Source organism: Callorhinus ursinus, unplaced genomic scaffold (genome assembly GCF_003265705.2).
Source record: "Callorhinus ursinus isolate GAN/ISIS: 27379988/994484 unplaced genomic scaffold, GSC_fseal_2.0 scaffold8, whole genome shotgun sequence".
Taxonomy (NCBI): Eukaryota; Metazoa; Chordata; class Mammalia; order Carnivora; family Otariidae; genus Callorhinus; species Callorhinus ursinus.
In genome coordinates, this window is record NW_027397070.1 from 64,241,080 (window position 1) to 64,264,507 (window position 23,428).

Sequence of the window (23,428 nt, forward strand, 5' to 3'; positions counted from 1 at the left end):
GGAAGGAAGAAAGAAAAGAAAAGAAAAAGAAAGAGAAAGAAAGAAAAAGGAAAGAAAGAAAGAAAGAAGAAAAAGAAAGAAAGAAAGGAAAAAGAAAAGAAAGATCTGCCATAGCTACACTCCATCCACCAGGAGGAATTTCCAGCTACCCTGACCCACATCAGGCATTAATTTAGGAGTTCCGTGAACTCAGATTGGGGGAACGGTTTTCCTTTTTTCCAAAAATAACACTTCGCTTTATGAGCCCTGCCGAAAATGCACCAAGAGTCAAAACAACTGGCAAGTGATTTATAACGCTGTATCCTGGGCAGTTCGGGAGCCCTCCTGGGTCCAAGGGACCCCATTGTGCAGGTGTGGAATAGAGGTGTGGGTGGTCAGGGGCTGCTCGGGGAAAAATTACTGGCCCCAAGGCAAATGGCACGAATTAGAATTTTGGTCAAGAGCTGCCCTTCTGAGAAACCACAATTATTTTCCTGGCGATCTCAGAGATTTCCTCTATGACCCTTTCTTCTGGGTTAACGCTATGGGCAGTGAGTAGCTGCTTTTATACCTTCTAGAAGGACAGGAGAGAAGAAAATCCACACACCTAACCTCACTAAAGTGGGAGACTTCAACACTAGCAGCTTTACAAGGAAACGAGTGGTGGGCTGCATCTATTGGGGGGGGACCAAAAAGTGGAATTTAAGAAGAAATGATGGGAGGGAAACGAAGCCTGATGAACCAGCTGACTTCTAAAGAGAAAAATCATCTCTTCTCCTCCCCCTGCCCTTCGCCAGGTATAATGTTCCCCGTCTTGGGGGCTAACTGGTGTAAGTGGAGGGCTTGGAAGGCTCAGATTTCCGCTCGCTCCAGACTGGGCTGTTTATCCACTCTGCAGCCCATCGCCTCCTCGGCTGCTCATCCTTCTGTCTGCTTCTCAGGAGCCAGGTCAGCCGCTTTCATTTTATGGTGAGTGTGCGTAAGAAGCCTGCAGACAAAAATGCAATTCCAAATTGCCTGGCCCCAGAGTGTCAGAAAGAAAGAAAAGCAGGGAGAAGTTGAATGCCAAGTTGAATACACGGGAGAAGCCACTGGAAGAGCTTCCTTCTTGGTTGCAGGAAAACCCTTTTGGTCTCAAAGCCTCTTCCCTCATTGGTAACAGGAGGGGTAATGAGGGTTGTCATGGGGATTGAAGGAGATGTGTGATGCACCCAAAGGGGCAGGTAATATCCTTGGTCAGTAGCAACCGTTCTGTGATTAACAAGAGAATCTGGCTTTGTTAAAAGGTGTTGAGTTCTTGCATAACTCAGTCCGAGTACCTACAAATGGTTCTCACACGGAGAGTCCCCTGCCATCCCCCCAGGACTGGAAGCCCAGCCCTATCCCCCCACCGGTCCCTGTGTTCGAAGAAGCATTTGGAGTGTTCAACAATGAATGTCTTCTAATATTTGCTCATTGATTCCTTTTTAAAGATAGACCCTCTCCTTCCCCAACTGGACTGATCACCGCATGAGGGCAGAAGCCCATCTTAACATCCGTGTTCCCAACACAGAGCTGGGCAATTGGCAGTGGAATGTACTCAGTAGATGTTTAAACGAATGCATGAAAAAAGTAACCGCCGAAACACTGAGCTACCCCGTCGCCCTCACCACACGCCTGCATTGCACACTGCCACGGGCGAATTGATCACTTAACAAAAACCCAAGTGCCCCCGCTTACCTTCTCTAGATGTAGATTTACCCATCGCGTAAAGGTCCTCTTCTGCACATTTTCCCTCTCAACTGAAAACAAAGAAATGCTATTAGCTGGGTAAAATGGAATACATGCAAAATGCTGTTCTCCTCTTCCCCAGGGGGATTCCAGGTGGATGGCAGACGGACCCCGGCGGGTCCCCTGTATAAGCGAAGCCCTTTCCAGAACGGGGTCTGCAACGGCTTGCGCGGCACCTAGAATCCATTCTTCCCAGCCCAACCCCACAGCCTCTTAATGACAATAAATAACCACGAATTCAGACACACAGAACAACATGTTCTTTCCGATAGGAAAACGGGGGCACCTGCCCAACATCACACAAGAAGTAAGGTTATTCCCATCTTACAGATGAAGAAACGGAGGGACAAACAGCTAATACGCAGCCAAGCTGGGAATTGGGAGCTGGATTCCGTGCGTTTCCTGCTGGCTCCTGAGCTCTGCGACGTTAGCTGGCTTGGTGCCCTGGGACCCGGACCACGGGCGGAGGTGCCAGTGCCTGGGTCTATGTGCTCACTGGCTTGTGGCAGCAGCCCCCCACCCCACCCCGAAGCTCAGGCTGCTCCACCCCTCAGGAACCTTCCTTGAAATGCCTGAGCCAGATGACTCCTGAGTTACTAAGTTCTGGATTTCAACATATTGGAAGAACATATCACATATGCTTAAAACCATTCCACATTTCTTTAGCAGTAAGAAAATGGGAGGCAATTTATCTCCGGGGGGAGCCAAGGGGCTACGGTTTTCTATAACGACTATGGTTCTTTTTCCCTCTCAGCCTCATTATTGGGTAGATAGTGGTGGCCATAAATCAAATTTTAATATTATGGCTTTCAATCTTTTTAATTGAAGAGCCGGCAGACAGTAATTATGCACTTAACTGCTTTTTTCTCATATTCCTCCTTTTCTGTAAGGAAAGGTCACTTAGTAAGGAGGCGTAGGAATTAAAGATCTAGTTCCAGTAAATTGTGTTTTGTGGGTAGAAGAGGAGGAAAGGAAAAGAAGTTGACAGAAATGTGGGAGGAGGGAGAGGGGCATTTGCTGAGGGCCATGTGCTCCAGAGACTCGGAGCTTTCCAGAAGACTGGAGAGTGCCCTGCCGCCAGCCCCACTTGGGACCTTTCTGCTTCTGCAGTGTTTGCCATAGTATGGGTGTCCCATAGCTCAGCGGCCACCCCTCTGCGGATGGCACTTGGCAGTTTCTGGTGTTTCATGGTCACGAGCAGTACGGCAGTGCACATCCTTGTGTAAGTGCCCTGCTAAGTGGTTCTTTGTGCACAAGCCTATGAATATATGTCTTATGCCTGACAACTGAAAGTGGAACTGCAGGGTCTTAGTGGTAGGCACATTTAAAATTTTAATAGCTACTTCCAAATTGCCATCCCAAAAGGCTGCCCCGGTTTATACTTTCACCCCCACCTGTCTTTAAACAAGTTTATGGGATTGTAAAGTATTTACACACACATTCAAACACTCAGGCTGGTTTCTCCATATGGCTTCAGAGGGAGCGAAGTACGTCCCCTGAAACAGAAGTGCATTCAGTGAAAGCCTGAGAGAACCTGGTTTAGACTGTTGGTTTAACTATGCGCGCGGAAGGGTACAAAAGAGGAAGTGGGTGTCTGTTAGTCTATATATGCCTCATGTATCCATCCAGCCACCCATCTGTCTGTCCATCCACCCAACCATGTATCCATCCATCCACGCATTCATCCATGCACCCATGCGTCCTGCTACCTATGCATGCATGCATCCATTCTTCCTTCCATCCAACCATGTATCCATCCATCCTACCATCCACCCTTCCACCCAACCATGTATCCATCCAACCTTCTATCCTTCCATCCATGCATCTATCCATCCTTCCATCCATCCATGCATCCTTCCGCCTATGCACCCATCCATCCATCCATCCATGCAGCCTTCCTTCCTTCCATCCAACCATGCATGCATCTATCCATCCACCATGTATCCATCCATCCATCCATCCATTTCCATCCTCCCAGCTGGTATTTAGTCAGTGATCATTACACGCCAGCAACTATGCCAAACCCTATGGGCAAAATCAGAGATAAATAACACATTCATGGTGGGATGCCTCGGCGGCTCAGAAGGCTAAGCGTCTGCCTTCGGCTCAGGTCATGATCCCAGGGTCCTGGGATCAAGTCCTGTATCGGGCTCCTTGCTTGGCAGGGAGCCTGCTTCTCCCTCTGCCTGCCGCTCCCCCTGCTTGTGCTTGCTCCTCCCCCCTCTCTGACAAATAAATAAATGAAATCTTAAAAAAAAACCACATTCATGGAATCTGCACTCCAAGAACTCACAGCCAAGCAGGAGAGAAGACATGGATGCTACAAGGCACATATGCATGGCAAAATAAATTACAAATTTCCAGGGCTGATGGGGATGAGAGGAGGTAATTTCAGACCCCAGGGGTGTAGAAGTAGAAGGCTACCCCAGGGGGGTAGACGTAGAAGGCAGAAGTCTTCATTTCCCTTCCAGCCACGGCCTGTGGGTGAATCTAAGCACAGATGAGCTTTGACAGCAAAGCTGACCCATGGGAGGGCACCGTGATGACTAAAGACACCAGGGGACCACGAGACTAAATCACAAATAACGGATGAGTCCCAAACTGAAATAGGGTATGGAGACCATAATTTCTGGACCTGAAACTGGGACACATCGCTCAATACACAGGAGAGAGAGAAAGAGAGACTGTGAGAATTTAGCCTGCCCCAGAATATCCACCTGAGAGCCACATACCACTAGCTTTGCCACCTTGGGCAAGTTCATGACTGCCGACACACCCTTGCCTCAGTCTCCTCTGTACAGAAGGGAGGGTAACTGTGCCTCCCTCAGAGGCATGCGGTGAAGGTTCAAAGGTATCACCCCACGAGGCTTCCCCGAACGCTGCTCAGGGAAGACCACCTTCCCTAGCCTCACGGTCACACAGCGCGCCCTCGGCCTGCAGTATTCTGTCTGCTGTCCCGGCACAAAGGTCTGACATTCTTTCATGACCTTCACCATTTCGAAATACCCACCCCCACCCTGCAGGCTCTTTCTACTTCTGGCCTGCCAAGACTCCATAAACTTTATATAGTTTCCATAAATCCAGTGGCCCCTTTTTTCCTCTGCACCTATCACATTGTAAAGGTGTAGGGAGCTATTTCTCTGGAAGGGTCTGGCCTTTTCACGGAGTGTCTGTGGGGCCCGGACTGGGTGTGCTGGGCAACAGCAGAGCAATAACAGTGTTGTAAAAGCACCATCCAAGTGCGGGGCGGGGTGGAGGTTGGGGAGCTCGCCAAGCCTGGGACCCACTGGATGCAGGCAGAAAGGGAGGCCCAAGCTTTTGGCACAAAGCCACCATCCTGAATCCCCCTGCGTGACTCTGGCCAAGAATAGGGGCGCCTGGGTGGCTCAGCTGGTTAAGTGTCCAACTCTTGATTTCGGCTCAGGTCATAATTTCGGGGTTATGAGATTGAGCAGAGCCTGCTTGCGATTCTCTCTCTCCCTCTGCCCCCCACCCACTCACGTGCACGCATGAGCAGTCTCTCTCTCTCTCTCTCTCTCAAAAAAAAAAAAAAAAAAGAATAGGCAACTTCAAAATGTGACCTTCCTCCCTTCTCAGGCCACCGGTGGCCAGCTAAGGAGCCGGGAGCCACAGAGAGAGGGACGCTGGCTTGAGAGTTAAAACAGACTGATTTACACGATGGCCTTCTTTCCCTATGGCCACACTTCCCTTAAACCTACTTCCTCCATAACATTTCCTCTATTATATTTCTGCTCTTCCCCACCCAGGACAAAGCCCTGAGGGCTTATCTGTCTATAAATATGTGCTCATAATAAAAAAAATAAAATACAGGAAAGCACAGAAAAATAGATCTAAAATCTGTTAAAATCTCATTACACCCAGAGATCACCACTATTGATAATTTGCTGATTGTCCTTCTAGAGCTCTCCATGCAAGCACACTCACACTCACACACACACACACACACACACACACATACACAGCTGAAGCACGAAGACACTCATGTACACAACTTTAATGCGATCAGCAAATGCCTCGGTGTTTCTCCAAAGTATGGCCCACCGTTCACTCACACCAAGAGCTTCCAGGGTGACAGTTAACATGCTAATTCCTGGACCCCATCCAAGACCTACAGACTCACTCTTTCTGGGGCCAAGGCCTGGGAACTTGCATTTAATCAGCCTGCTGGGTGACAATGCGGCACACTTTGAGAACCCGGGTCTAACTGGGGAGAGACAACTGGCACAATCTCTTGGTTATGTTCAGGCAGCATGTGGGGTGCACCGGGCCTGTCACCTGGCATGGAAGGAACAGGCCGTCCAGAGCCCGGTACACAGGCTGTACCAGAGACCAAAGATGGGGACGCAGGTACGGTTCCTGGCTTGCCTACTGCCAACCGGCAAGAAAAATGGCATTTCTCGTTCCTTCGTCGTCCAAAGGGCTCTTCCTGAGAGTGGCTTTAGTCACTGATTTCGTACATCTCTCTGACTCCCCGAGAGATGAACCAGAATTTACTAGAAGGACCGCAGACCAGAATTCCCGCAGGGGGCCTTCATTCTGCAATGTCCATTCAGATGGTCAGCTGGGAGCGTTTCTTTCCAGCTTCCGAGGCATTGCCTGGTCCGAGGTGGGAGGCAGATGGGCAGGCTGAGGCCTCGTTGCTCTCCTCCTCGGCTGGGCTGCTGGTCTCCCAGCTCCAACCCCACCTCCAGGAAGTCCTCCAGCTTTCTGGCGACCTTGGGCCCACTCCCCACGCTGGGCAGGCCTGCACGGGCTGGAGTCCCCTCCAGGCCTGGCTCCCAGCCAGTAGTGCTCAAGCAGGGGTGCCTCTGCCCCCACGGGACACCTGGCAGCATCTGGGGAGTTCTGATCGCCACGGAGCGGAGGGTTCGACTGGCATCTACAGCTTGAGGCCGGGGACACGGCTCCACACCCTAGCGTGCACAGGACGGCCCCCACCAGAGAACAGATTTATCCGGTTTGGAATGTCAGCAGCGTCCAGGGTGAGAAGCCCTGGTGGGGGCCCTATGGGACCACCCAGGCGGCCCCCATCTCAGCCTTCCTGCCACAGAATACAGAGAAGAGCTCCAGCAAACGAGAGGTCGGCCACTATCTTCCCTGAGGGTCTCTGTTTACCCATCTGTACAATGGGGATCACAGCACCCACGTCACGGGGTTGTGAGGGTCAGAGGCAGTCGGGCTGGCCTTCACCATCGCAGAAGGGCTTCCCCACGGCACGGGGAGTGGGTGATGCATGGCAGTTACTCTTCAGGTCATCAGGCAGCTGGGGAGAGGGTGCAGGAGGGGGCAGAGCGGGGGCAGGGGCGGTGACGATGGGCCTTCCGTGGGGCAAAGCACCCAAAGAGCTCAGCGCCGAGCAGGGCAGGCGGCACTGTGGAAACACGGCTCTATCACCATTCCTGCTCGCCTCTGACCGGCTACCGAACGTTTCCAGGCTCGCGGTGGCCCTTCCGGTAAAACAGAGACGGTGGTGCCTGTGCGTGCAGGTGTGACGCAGCTCAGGAGCTGGACCCACTAGTCCTCACCGTTCGCGGCCCTTCATGGGCACACATGTGGCCCTGCGCCTTTTAGTCCTTTAGCGAGTCCTCTCGGACACAAGCTCCTTTTTACAACTCGACCTGGCAGTTGTGGAGGCTGGCTCCTTTGGGTCGGGTCAGCGTTTGGGAGGGGACAGCAGTGGCAGCAGGGCAGGAGGGGTCACATACCCAGGACTGGGACAGCGACGTCAGCGGGGGCAGGGGCATTGCCACCCTGGCTACAGCTGGTGGACTCTGCCTGTCCCCAGGGGGAGAGTCACCCCCCCCTCTCTGTCCAGGAGGGAGGGTAGGGCAGGCAGGGTGGTGGTGGGGGGGGGGCTCACACTTTTCCACAGCTACTTCTGTTTTGTGCAGAGGCAAGCTCCTGGCACGCACCTGCTCCCATCCACCAGGCACCAGACAGAGGGCCATCTCAGCTCCAGGGGACAGTCGCAGCCCCCACTGGTGACAATCTCTAGGGCTTCCTCTGATAATAACCTGGTCCAGAAAGCCTTTGCCCATCCTTTTACCAGCAGCCTCCTGAGCGGCTTACGTACACTCTCCCGTTCCTGCCAAATCTTTTTCTCCACGGCTCAGACCCACTCTCATCTGAAGTGTCCTCCTCGGCTCACGTCGGCCGCGCTACCCTCCTCCGGCGGCTCGGGCTGGCCCCAGGGATCTTTAAACAGAGATGGAGAGACAGCTCCCTCGCTCTGGTCTCCTGGTGGACTGGCAGCAGCCCACGCAAGGGCACCTCCTGACCCCCCAGACAGCACCCAGAGAAGCCAGCGCCCGGGCAGCCCCCGCCTGCCCCTCCAGTCCTGCCGCTGTTGGACCCCCGGGAGTCCTCGGCCACCCCGTCTGGCCGTGGTTTTGCTCCTTTCCCATCTTTCAACACCTCCTAGAAACACAAGCTCATTACATGGCCCCATGCTGGTTCACTTGAGAAATAAAACTCAGAAACAAATTAAACGGCAATTTCTTTTTAAACAGGAGAGGGGCCAGGCTTCAGGAATCCCAGGCCAGCACTCCTTGGTTCCGACTCCTGGGGGCCACTTCCCTCCACCGGCTCTGGTGGTATTAAAGGCAAGGCCTCCATGTGGTTTACACCCGCAGTGATTTTGCATTTAATTTCCTTTGTTTTTCCTCCCTGAATGTTTGCTCTGACCTGAGGTCCCTTTTATCAAGACTTTGGTAATAAAATGCAAAACCCTCCTTGGGACCACAGGCCAAGCAGCACGCAACTTACTTCACCTAAGTGTGCGGAGAAGTGGCAGGCCAGAGCTGGCCGAGCTCGGTCACCCTCTCTCTGGCTCGCGCCTGCTCTCCTTTGTCCCTCGTGCAGGCCGGGGATGCGCCCAGAGCCATCGTGGACAGAGACTATGGGTGACCTGCTCGAGGTGGCAGGAACCGGTGGTCTCCCCAGTATGCGCCCATAGAGATGCAAATAAAACTGCCAAGCTCATTCTAACTGGGGACTCAAATCCAATTCTCTCACAGGTCCCAGAGGCCACCAATTAACATACCACGGCCTGCCCCGCCGTGCCCCTGCTTCTCAGCTGCTCCAAAACACATAACCCAGGGCTCCAAAGAGCTAGTCCCAATTACACACCAAATTAAGTTTTAAACTATATATATATTTAGGCTGGTGCCTGTAACAGAAATAAAAAATAAACCCGCTCTAGTTTTTTCTGTGAGTGATTCTGTCTAACCTCAACGCTAAACCTCAGTTCACTTTTATGATGACAGATGACGCCAGCCAGCCATAAAAACCCAAGCTTAGGAAAAGGGATTTTTTCACATCCACCCAGATGGGCAGACCAGGGTGACATGACCAATCCAGGCGGACTGCCCTGACGTGTCCGGCTGAAAGCGAGACGGGGATTTAAGTGGCCCCACACAGATCATTCACATCCCCATCCAGACAGCAGACAGTACTGACTACACTCAGCTGTGGATAAGATGTGGGCCCTGTCCTGATAGGTTCTACAAGGACGGATGGAGAGAGAGAAGGAGGGAAGGAAGAAAGAAAAAAGGAAGGAAAGGTAGAAAAATATTCTCTTCACACAGCATGAACCCCTAACGCTGAGATCCTTGGGGGACTGAACTCTCCACAAATTTTGGTGATTTTTTTTTTTTACACGAGTGCTTTCGTGAAAGTATTCTGTCTTCTGAGTACTGAGTAACGTCTAAAGCAGTGTTTTCTGAACCACATTCTGTAGACTACTAGTTCTCAAAGGCCTCTCAAAAGAGGAGTCCAAGAAGTCTGGGAAATAGCAGTATATTAAAGGTTCTGATAAGTCCTGCAAAAAAAAAAAAAAAAACTTTCTTTGACTAAACCAAGCTCCTTTGAAGCCAGACCCCTCTTCTGTGTAAAACTGATCACAGCTTCCTTGTAGAGCCTGTTTTGCAAACACGGAGAGATGTTCATTAACGACAGATGTCTCCACTGGGTCCTCACAGCCAGTGAACTGGGGAGCCACACTTCCCGTGACAGAGACTACCATGTGTTTGCCAAGCCCTGTATCCTTTTCATCTTGGGCACACAGCCAAACTATACTTCCCAGCTCCCCTTGCAGGTGGCAGGGGCCTCATAACTGACACCTGGCCGGTAGCATGTAGGTGGGTCCAAGGTATGGACCCGCCTGCCACTTTCAGACAAGGCCCGCACAATCCGCCGTGCTTTGTGGCCACTACACAGGGACCATTCCAAGGACACAGAGGATGACAGAGCCACAGGGGGGAAGGAGCCCGGACTCCCGAGTCTCCCCTTGGACAAGGATCACCGGGCGGCGCAACCTGATGAGGAATAGCACTGTCGGACCACTGAGTGAGTCAGAAACGCGTCGTCCCTGAGTTAGGCCACAGGCATCTTGGGCTTGTTGCTGGGGCACTGCCTCTGCCCTAGCTAACACCCGTCATGAGTGCGAACCAGGCTCCCCAGGAAGGAAGGGAGGAAGCCAACATTAACTAAGTCTGTTCCCAGCACAGTGAGAATCACCTGACACCCGCCATTCATTTGTCCCAGCCACCTCAGCCCCGGTGAGCGACAGTACTTCCTGCGTGGAAAAGGACACCGAGCCTCGGAGACTTGGCAGTAGAACCGGGAGAAGACTCTACCGTGGTTGCTATAAGCCAAGACTCTCCCCGCGGCACGGCGCTGGGCTGGTCGAACCCCTTCAAAATTAACACTTTACCGAAGAACCTTCATGAAGAACCTGTTTCATGCCCAGGTTAGCTCAACTGTGGAATAACAGCTGACCTGGTATTTTATCCCAAAACAGATCTTAACAGGCCTAATAAGAATTAACTCGACCGCTTGGGTTCAGCTATTTTTTTTTTTTTTAAGGAGATTAAAAACATTCCACTGCATACAAATGACCTTGATTTGCATTTTTAAGCACATCTGTCTTTCATAAACCCCGCACCTGCCCTCCACATACCAATGTTTTCAAGTACAAAGGCCAATCAGCCGCGGGAATCGGGAATCTCGAGTATTAGGGCGACCCAACTGTCCCGGTTCACCCAGGACCAAGGAGGAACTCCAGGACTCGGGACGTTCAGTGCTAAAACTGGGAAAGTTTCCGGCACACTGGGATGAGTTGGTCATCCTGGCTGGTAGACACGGTGCTGCGGCCAGGGACAGCGGCCAGGAGGGTGGAAGGCACTGGGATCCCCCCGTGGGTGACACAGACAGCGAGAAGCAAGGTGGTTAATGCTTGCTTTAAATGCAAGGGATAAAGCAAACTGTGAAACCCCCATTTACCGCTTTTGCCTGCCAAAAAAACAGTGACACCAGCGTGATTCTAAATTCCTACTCTGAGCAGGAGATGGAGGGCTGGAACCTGTGGTCAGGGGAGGCAGGAAGTGTCAGATTCTCCTTGGGCTGGAGGTGTCACCAACATTTCGCATTAATTAGCAGGAGAGAGGAGAGGCTGCCAGTGTGGGGGTCCAGGGACCGAGCTGCACCAAAGTGACAAATACGAACGCTTCACACGACACTGGTTGCCATTAAAAAATAAATTTTTTAAAACCTAAAAAAAGAAAGAAAGAAAGAAAGAAAAAGAAAGAAAGAAAGAAAGAAAGAAAGAAAGAAAGAAAGAAAGAAAGAAAGAAAGAAAGAAAGAAAGAAAGAAAGAAATGCTTTGTCTGAAAGCAGACAAAAGTGAGGCCCCCTCACACGGGCCATCCAAACGGACACACTCACACACATCTGTGTGTGCGTGCAGGCGTGCCCCTCACCGTAATGCAGTTCACCTCCAACCCTCTTCAGGCACATTTAGTCCCCAGGGGCACTGGGGGCTTTTATCATTACAAGGTCTCCCTGATGCCACAGACACATGGTTCGGACCGAAGGGCTGCACAGTGACATTGAGGTCAAGGTTGGGTCATTGTCACTGGGTACAAATGCAGAATGGCAAATTCCAGGTCTGTAATCTTAAAAAAAAAAAAAAAAACCCCACTGAGACTAGACACGTGATTCTCAACCGTGGCCGCACATGACAGTCACCTGGGGAAGCTCTAAAATATAGGGATGTCTGGGCTCCACTCCAGACTAATTGAATCCAAATCCCTGGGTGCGGGGCCCAGGAATCTGCATTTTCAAAGCTCCCCAGGTGATTCTGACACAGAGCCAGAGCTGAGCGCCACTGCTCTGGGCCAGGAGTTGGCCATTTTTCCTGTCAAGGGCCAGATAGTAAATGTTTTAGACTTCGCAGGCCACATGGTCTCCAGCGACTAGTCAACTCTGCGGTCCTGGTGGGAAAGCAGCCAAGACAGTACATAAACGGGCATGGCTGTGTTCCAATAAAACTTTATTTATATGAACAGGCCATGGGCTGCAGTTTGCCAAGCCCTGCTCTAGACTCCACAGGCCCCACCACCTGATTTAAGCAGCCGTCCCAGGTCTAACTGGTGGCCCGACCTCATGGCCCAACTTTTTTAAAAATTCGATTTAGGGCTTCCGGAGGGGGGGGGGTTGTTTGCATTCTATTTATTGTCATAGGAAAATAAAATAGCAGTGGTGGGAAACGTGGGGTGGGTGGAGTGGCAGGCATGGGGGAAATAAAAGCAGAAAGACGGGGGTGCCTGGGGGGCTCAGGGGGTTGAGCCGTCCAACTCTTGGTTTCAGCTCAGGTCATGATCTCGCGATCGAGGGATCGAGCCCCGCATTGGTTCCATGCTCAGTAGGGAGTCTGCTTCCGATTCTTCCTCCCTCCGCCCCTCTCCCCCCTCAAATAAATAAAATCTTAAAGAGAAGCAGAAAAGCTGAGTGAGGTTTGGTGCCTGCAGATCAGAGAATGCCTTCTCTCCTCCCGTGACCAAAACCAGTAAGAAAAACAACATTTGGGCAACCAGGCTTTGACATGATTCTTACCTTTGCTTTCCTTGTTCAGCAAACCAGCCTCTTCCAAGACAAGTCGGTCAGAGCACCTACTCCTTCCTCGCCTCACCCCTGCTAAATGTCCCCTTTGTCTGAGGAACCCAAGGAAGCAAGAGGAAAAACCACCCCAAACAATCATCAGTGACTTTTTTTCTCTTTTTCTGTAAAGTTTAAATAGAAACGAGTAAAAAAAAAAAAATAAAATCAAGTAGGCTACCTCCTACTTGTAGGCAAAACTTCTTAGTAGATTAAATTTTGTTCAAGGAGAGTAATCTTCCCCATTTTCTGAGCCCCATGAGGAACCCGGATTTACTCTGCTCATCAGACCATTTGGGAATCTGGTGTTTTGGTTGGAGAGGTTCTTAAATAAGATTACTGAGGGTAGCTTCCCATCCAGCACTGGCATTAAGGAAGTCATCCAGAGTCTACTTGAATGCCTCTCAGGACGAGGCGCTCAGCACTTCTCCAAAATCAAGCTCCCATGATCTTTTTTTTTTTAAAGATTTTATTTCTTTGACAGAGAGAGACACAGCGAGAGAGGGAACACAAGCAGGGGGAGTGGGAGAGGGAGAAGCAGGCTTCTTGCTGAGCGAGGAGCCCGATGCGGGGCTCGATCCCAGGACCCTGGGATCATGACCTGAGCCGAAGGCAGACGCTTAACGACTGAGCCACCCAGGCGCCCCAAGCTCCTATGATCTTAAAGCTGTCTTTTGGAAAAGGGCTAATCCAGTAGGGGTACAACAGTTAGGGAAGCGAGAGGAAATAAATGGGCCTCAGTTTGACATCAGGAAGGCAGGCCATCAGAGGTGACCAACCTGGAGAGGCCAAACGTTTCCAGTCCTTCAAACCTTAGCATTTTAGAAAGAAACTAAAAACACATCAATACTCTCCAGCAGCTGATTCTGATAGAAAGCCTGGTAAATGGTTTTCAGGCTGCCAAAAAGCTGATGAGCTGGAAGGTTTTGTTACTGCTCTTGAAAGCTATTATCATTCCTCCATCCGGATATGCTATGATGACTCTCCTTGTCACAGATTTCTTCGGGATGAATTTTGTATTTGAAAATGAATCTGTGCATTTATGCAGGAGATGAAAACACAGGAGTCTACCCAAAGTAGGGACAGATCCTATCACGAACAGCTTCTTACACAAAGGTTCAGGGGTTCTGCAAATATTCACGTTTTCCTCATTGGGGGCAACAAAAATCTCATAGCCAGATGAATTTCCTTTATTGCTCTGTTGCCGGGAAATTCTTTATGAAACCTGATGTCCGAGTTTCACAGATGAATGGGACCATGGCCCATCTAATCTGGATACTCACTTTCACCCAATTTTTACAAAGATATTACTTGATATAGACTCTTTTGTTGATTTTCTTTTTAACTCTGTTTTATGGATCAGGTAAGCCACCTTAAATGTTTTGGTTCAAGAAAGGAGGGTGTCCTCAGTGAATGCACGAACACATGAATGAGTAACTCCATTAGTAGAAAGTGTCTTGTACGTCACTGTTGCCCCTGGTACGTGAGTGCAGATGCTTGTCAAATGAGTGGAAAACCCATCTACCAGTCTGCTCCTTGCATCTGGCCTCCGAAACCACCACGCCCATTCTGATACAGCCTGGATCACTCTCCAACTGCAACCTTGACCTCTGGCCTGTTGTCTAACCTCCCCAGCATGGCTCTAGGAAGAAATCCAGATCTTCTCCCGTTTTGTACCTGCCCCCTGCGACTCCCACAGTCTCTGTTTCTGGGAGCCACAACCTCAGGCGGATCCAATGGGACAGAACCCAGAAAGTTTCGGGGAAGATTCCTGGGAAGCAGTGTGGGGACCAGCTCAGCAGTATGCTGGCCCTGATGGGGTAGATCACTGTGGCTCTATCAGTGGGGGGCATCCAGGGGGGACCTGGAATCCAAGTCCACAGCGTTGTTCCCATGAAGGGATTTCTCCCAGGCCAGCATTTTTGGTGCATCAGTTCAGGAACCAAGAGGACAAGCCTGACTGCATAACTGTCCACCACCTGCACACAGTGGCCAAGGGCCACGTCTGGCCCACGTTAGCATTTGGCACTTGACTTAAATGAATGGCCAATGATGGCGCTAGGTCTGATTGACTCTCAGGAAGATGTGGGGTATAGCCTCATTGTGCTTAAAGGAAACTTCATGACTCCTAAACTTCAAAACTCCTAAGAGTTTTTGGTGGTCCGTTTTTTATGGCTGAAGGTGCAGTGTATTTGGGGCTCACACTGTGCACACCTTGTTTCTTTCCTCTGACCCAGCTACCCTATGAGATGAGTACTCTCATTGTGGTGTGTACCCCGTGAGTGTTCTGCCCGTAGATTCGAGTGGTAAGGGCAGTGGGACTCTGGAGGCCAACGACTCGGCCACTGGATCAGGGCCCCTTCTTAGGAACTCACACGGGGACTGAACGCAGCCTCCGTCCGGCTGGTCTCTGAATGCCGTGGGTGGTATGGAGGCCATCAGCTGCTGTGTAGACCGGAGGGCAAAAAAGAACAATCAGGAAAAAGATGGAGCGGGGCAAAGTGTGCAAAGGGCAGTCCTGTTCCAGCCTTCACCTGAGGCCCTGCTGCACCCGGGCCTTTGGATTCAGTGGGACCACTGTAGTTTTCTTAATGCAACTTTATAGCTTCGTCACGTTCTCATGGGTTTCTGTTGGTTACAGTTAAAAGCATCCTCACTAATTTCTTCAACAAAGTACAAAGAAGAAAGAGAAGGAAAACCTACGGATTAAGAAAGGTTTAAAGGCTTCAGAGACACCAGCCCATTGCAATGTAGGGCCTTTCTCTGGATCCCGATTCAAACAAACTTTTATTTTTTTAAGATTTTATTTATTTCTTTGACAGAGAGAGACACAGCGAGAGAGGGAACACAAGCAGGGGGAGTGGGAGAGGGAGAAGCAGGCTTTCCGCAGAGCAGGGAGCCCGATGCGGGGCTCGATCCCAGGACCCTGGGATCATGACCTGAGCCGAAGGCAGACGCTTAACAACTGAGCCACCCAGACGCCCTCATTAGTAGAATATTCTAAGTCCTTCCAATTTAGGTCACTACCTCCGACCACACTGCCTGCCACCCTGGCGGATCCCTCTGCAGATGGATGCATATTTTCGGGGTTGTGTTATTTTCAAGTTCACATATTTTACCCAGTTGTTCTACACAGAACCACACCTTAGGCAAGGGAAGAATCCTATGTGAAAAAGTCTAAAAGCTGCAAAAAGCCTTCCCCGTGGGGACAGGCCAGCAGGTGGAGAAAGCTGACGGAGAAGGACACTGCTTTCATTATAAGCTTGTCTGTGTATTTTATCTTTTTAACCATGTGCCTATATTTGGGAGAAATTTTAAATTTTACTTAAAAAAAAACTTCCATGTATTCAACCCTGTGCAGAGTGCAATGTTTCTGATTTTCTGTTCTCCAGACCATCGGGGGAAATATTTACAAACGTAGTATCTGACAAAAGGATTTTGTTCAAAAAAGATACCTAGAACAGAAAACACTGGAAAAGTCAATAGAAAAAAGTCACATGGGTTGAATTATTCCCAGATTGCGTCTTTCCTTCCATTTTGCCTTCTGCATGCGTTTTAATTTTGCTCACTTGTTTTAACATACTTTTGACCCTATCGTGTGTGCAGCGTGGTATCTGCATGGTGGGCGCTGCTGGGTGCCGAGCAGGGACCTCTCCTCACCTTTCCCGAATGGTGGTTATTGTTGTCATTCTTATTATCTTGCTTCTCTTCTCCATCATTGTACACTGGGGCTGGGTGAGGGGAGGAGGGCAGACCACCTGTCTTTTCGTTTATAGGCACAAGGAACCACACACGTTCAGACCTGGTGGGTAACCTGGCACAGCCCTTCACGATCCTGGATTCTGAGCCCCAGTTGCAACAACAGGATGAAACCGTGTGGCTCTCTCCTTGGGAGAAGGCGTGTATGGATGCCGGGTGGCTTAGGGTGGGCTGAGCAGACAGTGCTGGATGCCTCCCCTATAACCATTTTGCTCTTCTCAACTCCCAGGATCCTAATTTTGAGTCAGCAATCTGCCTAGTTTACAAAGGATCATTTCCCAGCCTCCCGGGCAGTTAGGGGTAGTCGTGTGACAGAGCCTGGCTGATGAAGTGGGGGTGGAAATTAGAGAGTTAGGGGGTGGGTTTTCCAGGAGTGCTCTGTAGAAGGGAGCAGAAGATGCTGGACTGTGCCCTCTTTGCCCTTCTTCTAATCCTCTGGCTTCCCGGAATGGAGCCGTGGAGCTAGAAACAAGAGCCAGCGCTAAGGATGGTTGAGCAGTGGATGGAAGTAGCTGGTTCCCTGATGGCCCCGCTGGGTCCCGAACCGGCTGTAGGCTGCCTAGCTCTGGGCTTCCTGTTGTAGGAGCTAGATGAACCCTCTTGGGTGAAGTCCCATAAGTTGGGTTTTTGTTACTTGCAGCTAAACACAATCCTGACTGGTACAAGACACGTTCTCTTGTTTTTCGAAACCCATCAGAAACCCATCGGTGTGGACTCAGCCACATCCCCATTGTTGGTAGTTAGGCTAGCTGTGATGTTTGGGGCCGCTAAAAATACTTCAGTAATGAGTACTATTATGCATAAGCGCTGGTGGGCTCTTCTACATCACTTCACAACCTGCACACCTGTTTCGCACACACCCCATCCCCAGCGCAGCAGCGGAAAATGATTCACAGCAGAATGGCTCAGCAGCCCCAGGATAGGCAATGGGCTCTCCATGATGTCTTTTCTCTCCTTTACGCCCCTCCCCCATCTGAGTTGTGCTCAAAAAGCCATCCAACTTCAGTGAAGCGTCGCTGCTGAGTCTATGCGAGAAACGAGAAACGATTACAAATGGCGAAGAGCTAAGGGATGTGTTGTCCTTGCAGATGAGCCTTACTGGGGGTCACCCTGCCAAGCCAGGAAGCCTCTCACTGCAGGGTGCAAAGAATGAATGAATGCAAGAGTTTGAGGCATGAGGAAGGGTTTGTAAATACTGTATATTGCCCAGGGCCTCTGAACAACATGGCGGCGGGGGGGGATCGGACAAAAGTCTCAGAGACGATGAGCCAAATGTTTCTGTGTGTTGGGGGGTGAGCTGGCGGAGTTGGGGGAAACTGGGAAGGACAGGTATTTGAAAAGGTGGCAAAGACTGTGAGATCTTGAAAAGGCATTAGGCTTTTAACGACAATACAGGAAATCTGCTCAGGGGACCACCTGGAACCAAACGTCACCCCCTCTAACCTCTGGGTTTCCTGCGTGCACTCTTTATTTCCCATGTGGTATGTGCACTCAGCATCTGCACCAAGTGATCCCACGTGTGTGTGTGTGGGGGGGGTGCTGAAGAGCCAAAGGCAATGTCCATCTTCCTAGTTCTCAGATGGCAGCGCTAAGCCTCCACCCGCCATCTTGCATGCTGTCAGAGCTTTGCTGCCCCGCACCTGATGTTCACTTGGCCAACAGAATCCGCTAAATCAGCTCATCTCCCAGTCAAGCGGTCTTTGCAATCTTTCAAACACACCGGTTCCCTCCTTGGGCCCTTCTGAACGTCTTCAGTTTATCACCTGAACTTGTTTGCTATAGAGCAAGGAGGGCCTGGTGTCCGAATCACAAAGATCATCTATTACCCTCGCTTGCGGAAACCAGGCACCTCAACGTATTAAGTTGTGCGCACCGAGCTGGGCACTCGGCAGGTGGGTGTTGAGACCTCCACTTTACAGACCAGGAAAGAGAGGTGAGGGAGTTTCGTGCTCAGGATCACCCAGGAAGAAAGAGAAATGCTAAATGTAGGGAGCCAGTTCCCTCCGATTCTAGAGCAGTGGAATCGCAGAGAACCGTCGGGCCTTTGTTGGACGCCCCTCCTCCCACATTCAATCTTTTCCTTCAGAAGGAGCAGCTGGGCCCTCCCGGCCACGTGGCTTTCTGAGACGCATTCCTTTACTTTTAGACCCAGGTCCTACACTCGGGTCCATGGGCCAGAACCAGGCCCGGGGTCTCGTCACACAGAGAAGAGTTTTCTGCCCTCGGCCCCTGCAGAAGGGAAGGATTAGCGAGGCAAAGCCCAACTTGATTGAAAAATAACTTCCCTCCAGGCTGCTTTATGGCTTTGCACCTCTTCCAGCTCCCGCTGAGTGTGGCCCTGAGACCAGTGGACTCGGGGTGGTCTTTCCTTCTCCAGGGGGCCGGAAATTACCAAAGGAACGCCAGGGGGTGCTGGACAGGCCATCTGAAGTGGGGCAGCAACTTATTAATGTTTTTCAAAAGTTTAAAAACTAATAGCCAACTATAAGGGGTCAAGGCATTCTGGCTCTACAGCTTACTGGTTCTGTAATGGGGGGCAAGGGGCCTCCCCTCGCTGTCCCCATCTGCAACGTGTGTGTGTGTGTGTGTGTGTGTGTGTGTGTGTGTGTGTGTGTGTGTAGGGTGGGGGGAGTTGTCTACGGCACCGTGTGGTTGGCCTGAGGCTGAAATGAGAAATGGTGTTTGCAAAGTGCTTTGATTGGACCCATGGCTGTGCCTGCCCCCCCTCCCCCCACCCCGAGCACATTTACATTCACCAGATCAGCCAAAGCCAGTTCCCACCATGACTTTCAGAGCAGGGCTGACTTTGGCCTTGTCCGCGCTGGGCTTCTGGGAGGTGATCTATGTCATAGGCAATAGGAGCGTGTCTGGTTAGGGCAGGGGCTGACCACACGGGATCTTAGTGTAGGGCTGGCCATGCCGGGAAGACCAACTGTGTGACTTAGGGTGGTCACCCAGTATCAGCTGGCCTGGCGACCGAGTTCAACAAGGAGGGCAATCCATCAGTCAGTCATCGTGCCCCAATAAAAACGCTGGGCACCACAGCTCAGTGAGCTTCCCCAATGTAATGCGAGGGTAACATGAGGGTAACAGCCTTCAGTGAGTATGTGTCTCTCTAATGACTTCTCAAACCAGAGGGTGATTTCTGGAACCCCTTGAACTTGCAATTGGTGTTGGAAATATGAGCCATCTTACGCGGAGACTGTTTCTGTGACCTCTGTAGTCTGGTGACTCCAGGGCAATTTCTTTCTTTTTTTTTTTTTTTAAATTGCCATAGTTATAGCAGGTTTATTATTTTTTAAACTTTTTATTTATTTATTCATGAGAGAGAGAGAGAGGCAGAGGGAGAAGCAGGCTCCCAGGGAGCAGGGAGCCCGATGCGGGACTTGATCCCAGGACCCCGGGACCATGACCCGAGCCAAAGGCAGAAGCCCAACCATCTGAGCCACCCAGGCGCCCTCCAGGGCAATTTCTACAACACGAACCCTCCTGAGCTTCCTGCCCGCTGTCGCCTGCCACCACCCGAACTGGAAAGGATGAGGGGACAGCGGGAGCTTGGGCGGGCACTAAGCCACCTGCTTTCCGGACGCTGACTCCCGGGCGCCACAGTCTACACATCTATAAAATGGGACCCAGCGCACTCTCCTCTCCAGGTTGGGACTTGCCTGGGGTCTCACAGCTAGGGAGCTAGAGCACATGGGTCACCTCCACGGCCTCAGTACTTTGCACGCAGCTTTGCTACCTCTCTGGGCTGAGGTCGGCTTGTTGCGGGGGCGGGCGCGAGGGCGAGGACAGACCCAACCTCAGGAGCAGGTCCCGCTCACATGGAAAATGTCGTTTCAAACATCTGAATCATCAGTTACAAACACGGATCAAGTGTCGCAGACACACTGGGAGACGGAGGGCAGCATCACCTGACATTGCCTGGTCACGTCATGACGATCAACCTGGGAGCCTCCTAGGCCCAGGCCCTGATGGGATCCACACGCCAGCAGAGGAGCCTGGGAATCTGCACGTTCAATATGCCCTGTTGGCCGAACCGCTTGCAGGGGCAGATCTGAGAACCGCCATCAAGATCAAAAGGGCCTGGGTCCCCCCCCCCCGCCCCCGCCCAAACCCCAAGCAGCACCGCTGCCGGGCAGGCCTCTCAGATCCCAGGCCTTTGTGGCCCACCTGTGCAAATGGGGGTGGTGGTTATGGCTGTTCTTTTGCACCCGGGGCTCGGCGGTGGGGATGACATGCTTCGGACGGGCCCCCCGCCGTGCCCCGGGAGCTACGGTCAGCCCTGGAGAGAGGCCGCCCACAGCCCTCACCGCCCAGCCCAGCACGTACAGCCAGGCCCACTACAACCCTTGCTAAAAACACAAACTCCTGCCGGCGCAAGTGGCATGTTAGGGACCAATTTAAGTACGACATGAAGTTTGCATTTGCTGATGCACAGTTTTGTCTTTGAGAAACGCTAGATGTATACAGACGGCAACACCACCCAGCTGCTCGGAGCTAAAGAGATCCACCCAGGAATATATAAAACACACACACACACACACACACACACACACACACACACACAAACTCACGTGTGCACACCGCAAACATCTACCCGCTACTGTGTTCCCTGCCTGTGTTCCGAGCCACACCCATCCACGCCTCATGTTACAGGTTACTAGGGGCTGACTGGTGTCCTCCCAGAATTCCTCCGTTGGAGTCCCAACCCCCAGGGCCTCAGCATGTGACTATAGTTGGAGATGGGTGGCGGGGTCTTTAAAGAAATGATTCAATGAAAATGAGGCCATTAGCTTGGGCCCTAGTCCAACAGGACCAGTGTCCTTATAAAAAGAGGAGACTCGGACACACAGACACCAGGGCAGCGCCTGTGTGGAAGGAAGACCATGGGGGGACCCAGCGAGAAGGTGGCCGTCTGTCTGCAGGCCCAGGAGAGAGGTTTCAGGAGAAACAACGCAGCCATCACCTCGATCCTGGACTTCCAGCCTCCAGCCTGGGGGACGAAGAATGTCTTCCATTCATCCCATGCAGCCCGAGGTGTTTTGTGACGGCGGCTGGAGTAGACGGACACACAGCTTTCCATCCAATCTCGGGTCACCCTCCTCCCACCAGCTGGCCGTCTCTCACGAGCCACACGCCTGCCGTGCCCACTCCCACGAGCAAGCTGCAGGCCTCCCATACCTGCTGCAGGTCTTTTGCAACCATTTCCCAGGTACCAAACTGGGCTGGTGTTTTTACGAGGTTCCTACCTCTTTTTTCTCCGTGTGCCTGCCCAGTTCTTGAGTTTTGCGCTCTATTCTAGACTGGATGCTGTGTCCCCTCAAATTCACATGGTGCAATCCTCACTGCCAATGGGATGGTGTTGGAGGTGGGGCCCCCGGGAGGTGATTATGTCAAGAGGGTGGCACCCCCGTGAATGGAATTAGCGCCCTGATAAAAGGAACCCCAGAAAGCTCCCTCGTGCCCCCCTTCCATCAGGTGAGTGCTCAATAAGAAGACGGCCAGCAGTGAACCAGAAGCAGGCTCTCGCCAGCCCCCAAATCTGCCAGCACCTCAACCTTGGATTTCCGGCCTCCCGAACCATGAGAAATAAGTTTCTGTTATTTACGAGCCACCCGGTCTGTGGCATTTTATTCTAGCAGCCAGACACACCAACACATGACTCCAGCCTATTTTCCCTTACGCTCATGTTTATATGAGTGGGGTGATTTGGGGGAGCTCATAGGTCGCGTTATATAGCCAGTTCTGTTCGGAGTATTCTAAGCACTTTGCCTAAATTAATACTTGTAATCTTAATTCTTTTCCCCCTGTGAAGCAAATACGGTTATTATCCCATATTACAAACGAGAAACCGGAGGCACAGAGAGGTCAAGTAACTTGCCTGGAGTCGTACCCCTAGGAATGGGCGCTGCTGTGGCCTGGGCCCAGGTGGTCAGGCTCTCCGGAGCCCAGGGTCCCAACACTGGGATGTTCGGGGGCTGTAGGGGGGAGGGGGAGGACACAGGGGACAATGCCCCACACTTTCCTCCCGCAGCTTACCCGCCACCGGTTGGGAAGGACTGCCTGATGCTCCCTACATCATTTTCAACCCGATCTTATTCACAAAATGGCATAATTTGATCAGGCTTATGCATGTCTCGTGGGAAGGAACTCTGGGTTGTGTTGTAAGACAATGACTCTTGCCAGAGGAAATGGCAACCGGTGGCTTTGTGATTTACCAGATAATTGCAGCGCTTATGACTTAGAAAGCGCTGTCTTTATGAACACCGTTTTGTTCCCTGAGAATAGGCTGCCTTGGCGAGCACACCCCACCTGCTGGGCCCAGGGGCGGGTGTTTGCCCTGTGCTGGCTGAATCCTCCACGAGCCCCCCAACACCTCTCTTTCTCAACCATCTCTTAAACATTCACTCAAGATACTTAAAGGACCAAGGGCTAAATGTCCCTTCATTTATTCATTTAAAGGAGAAGCTGAACAATGCACCGGCCACAACGTGTCTTTTGCTGGTCTGGGAGAAACACTGCCAAATACAGTGCTGGGCAGAGACCCTGGTAAAGTGTGGATGGCAGGAGAAGGGCTCGGCTGGGGAACCGGGTCACCAGCCTCAGGACCGTCCCCAGTGGAAAGTGAGGCTGGAGCAGGGACTTTCAGGTCCTGGGGCACCTGAGCAGAATAGTAATGACAATAATAATATTGAATGGCTGCTTCTGAGATGTGCTAAGCCCAGCTCTGTGGCAGGTAGGGAAGGAGGGGTGCTCCGTGAGAGCCTTGAATGCCACCCAAGGGCTTCCTTTGGACCAAATATACAATGAGGCCATTCTTCACCTGGGTTCCTTAAATTAGAATGTGCGATCTTTCATGCTGGGTTGCAGTTTACACTAGTTAGAATTTGAGAAGTGAACCAAAGGCAAAGGAGGCAAGAGTAAAAGCGAATGATTTATACTTTGTCCATCCAATTAAACA

At 51.4% G+C, this 23,428-nt stretch overlaps 1 protein-coding gene across 1 annotated transcript in view; it reads right to left on the minus strand.

The window, feature by feature from the left end:
• Positions 1-16,421, minus strand: part of CLMN (calmin) — a 48,750-nt gene extending 32,329 nt beyond the window's left edge. Inside the window, exons 1-3 of the mRNA XM_025869180.1 lie at positions 16,366-16,421; positions 12,664-12,761; positions 1,699-1,760 (exon numbers count right to left, since the gene is read on the minus strand). Coding sequence (XP_025724965.1) covers positions 1,699-1,760; positions 12,664-12,761; positions 16,366-16,421 — 216 coding nt within the window. The remainder of the gene's footprint in view (positions 1-1,698; positions 1,761-12,663; positions 12,762-16,365) is intronic.
• Between the last annotated feature and the right edge of the window lie 7,007 nt (positions 16,422-23,428).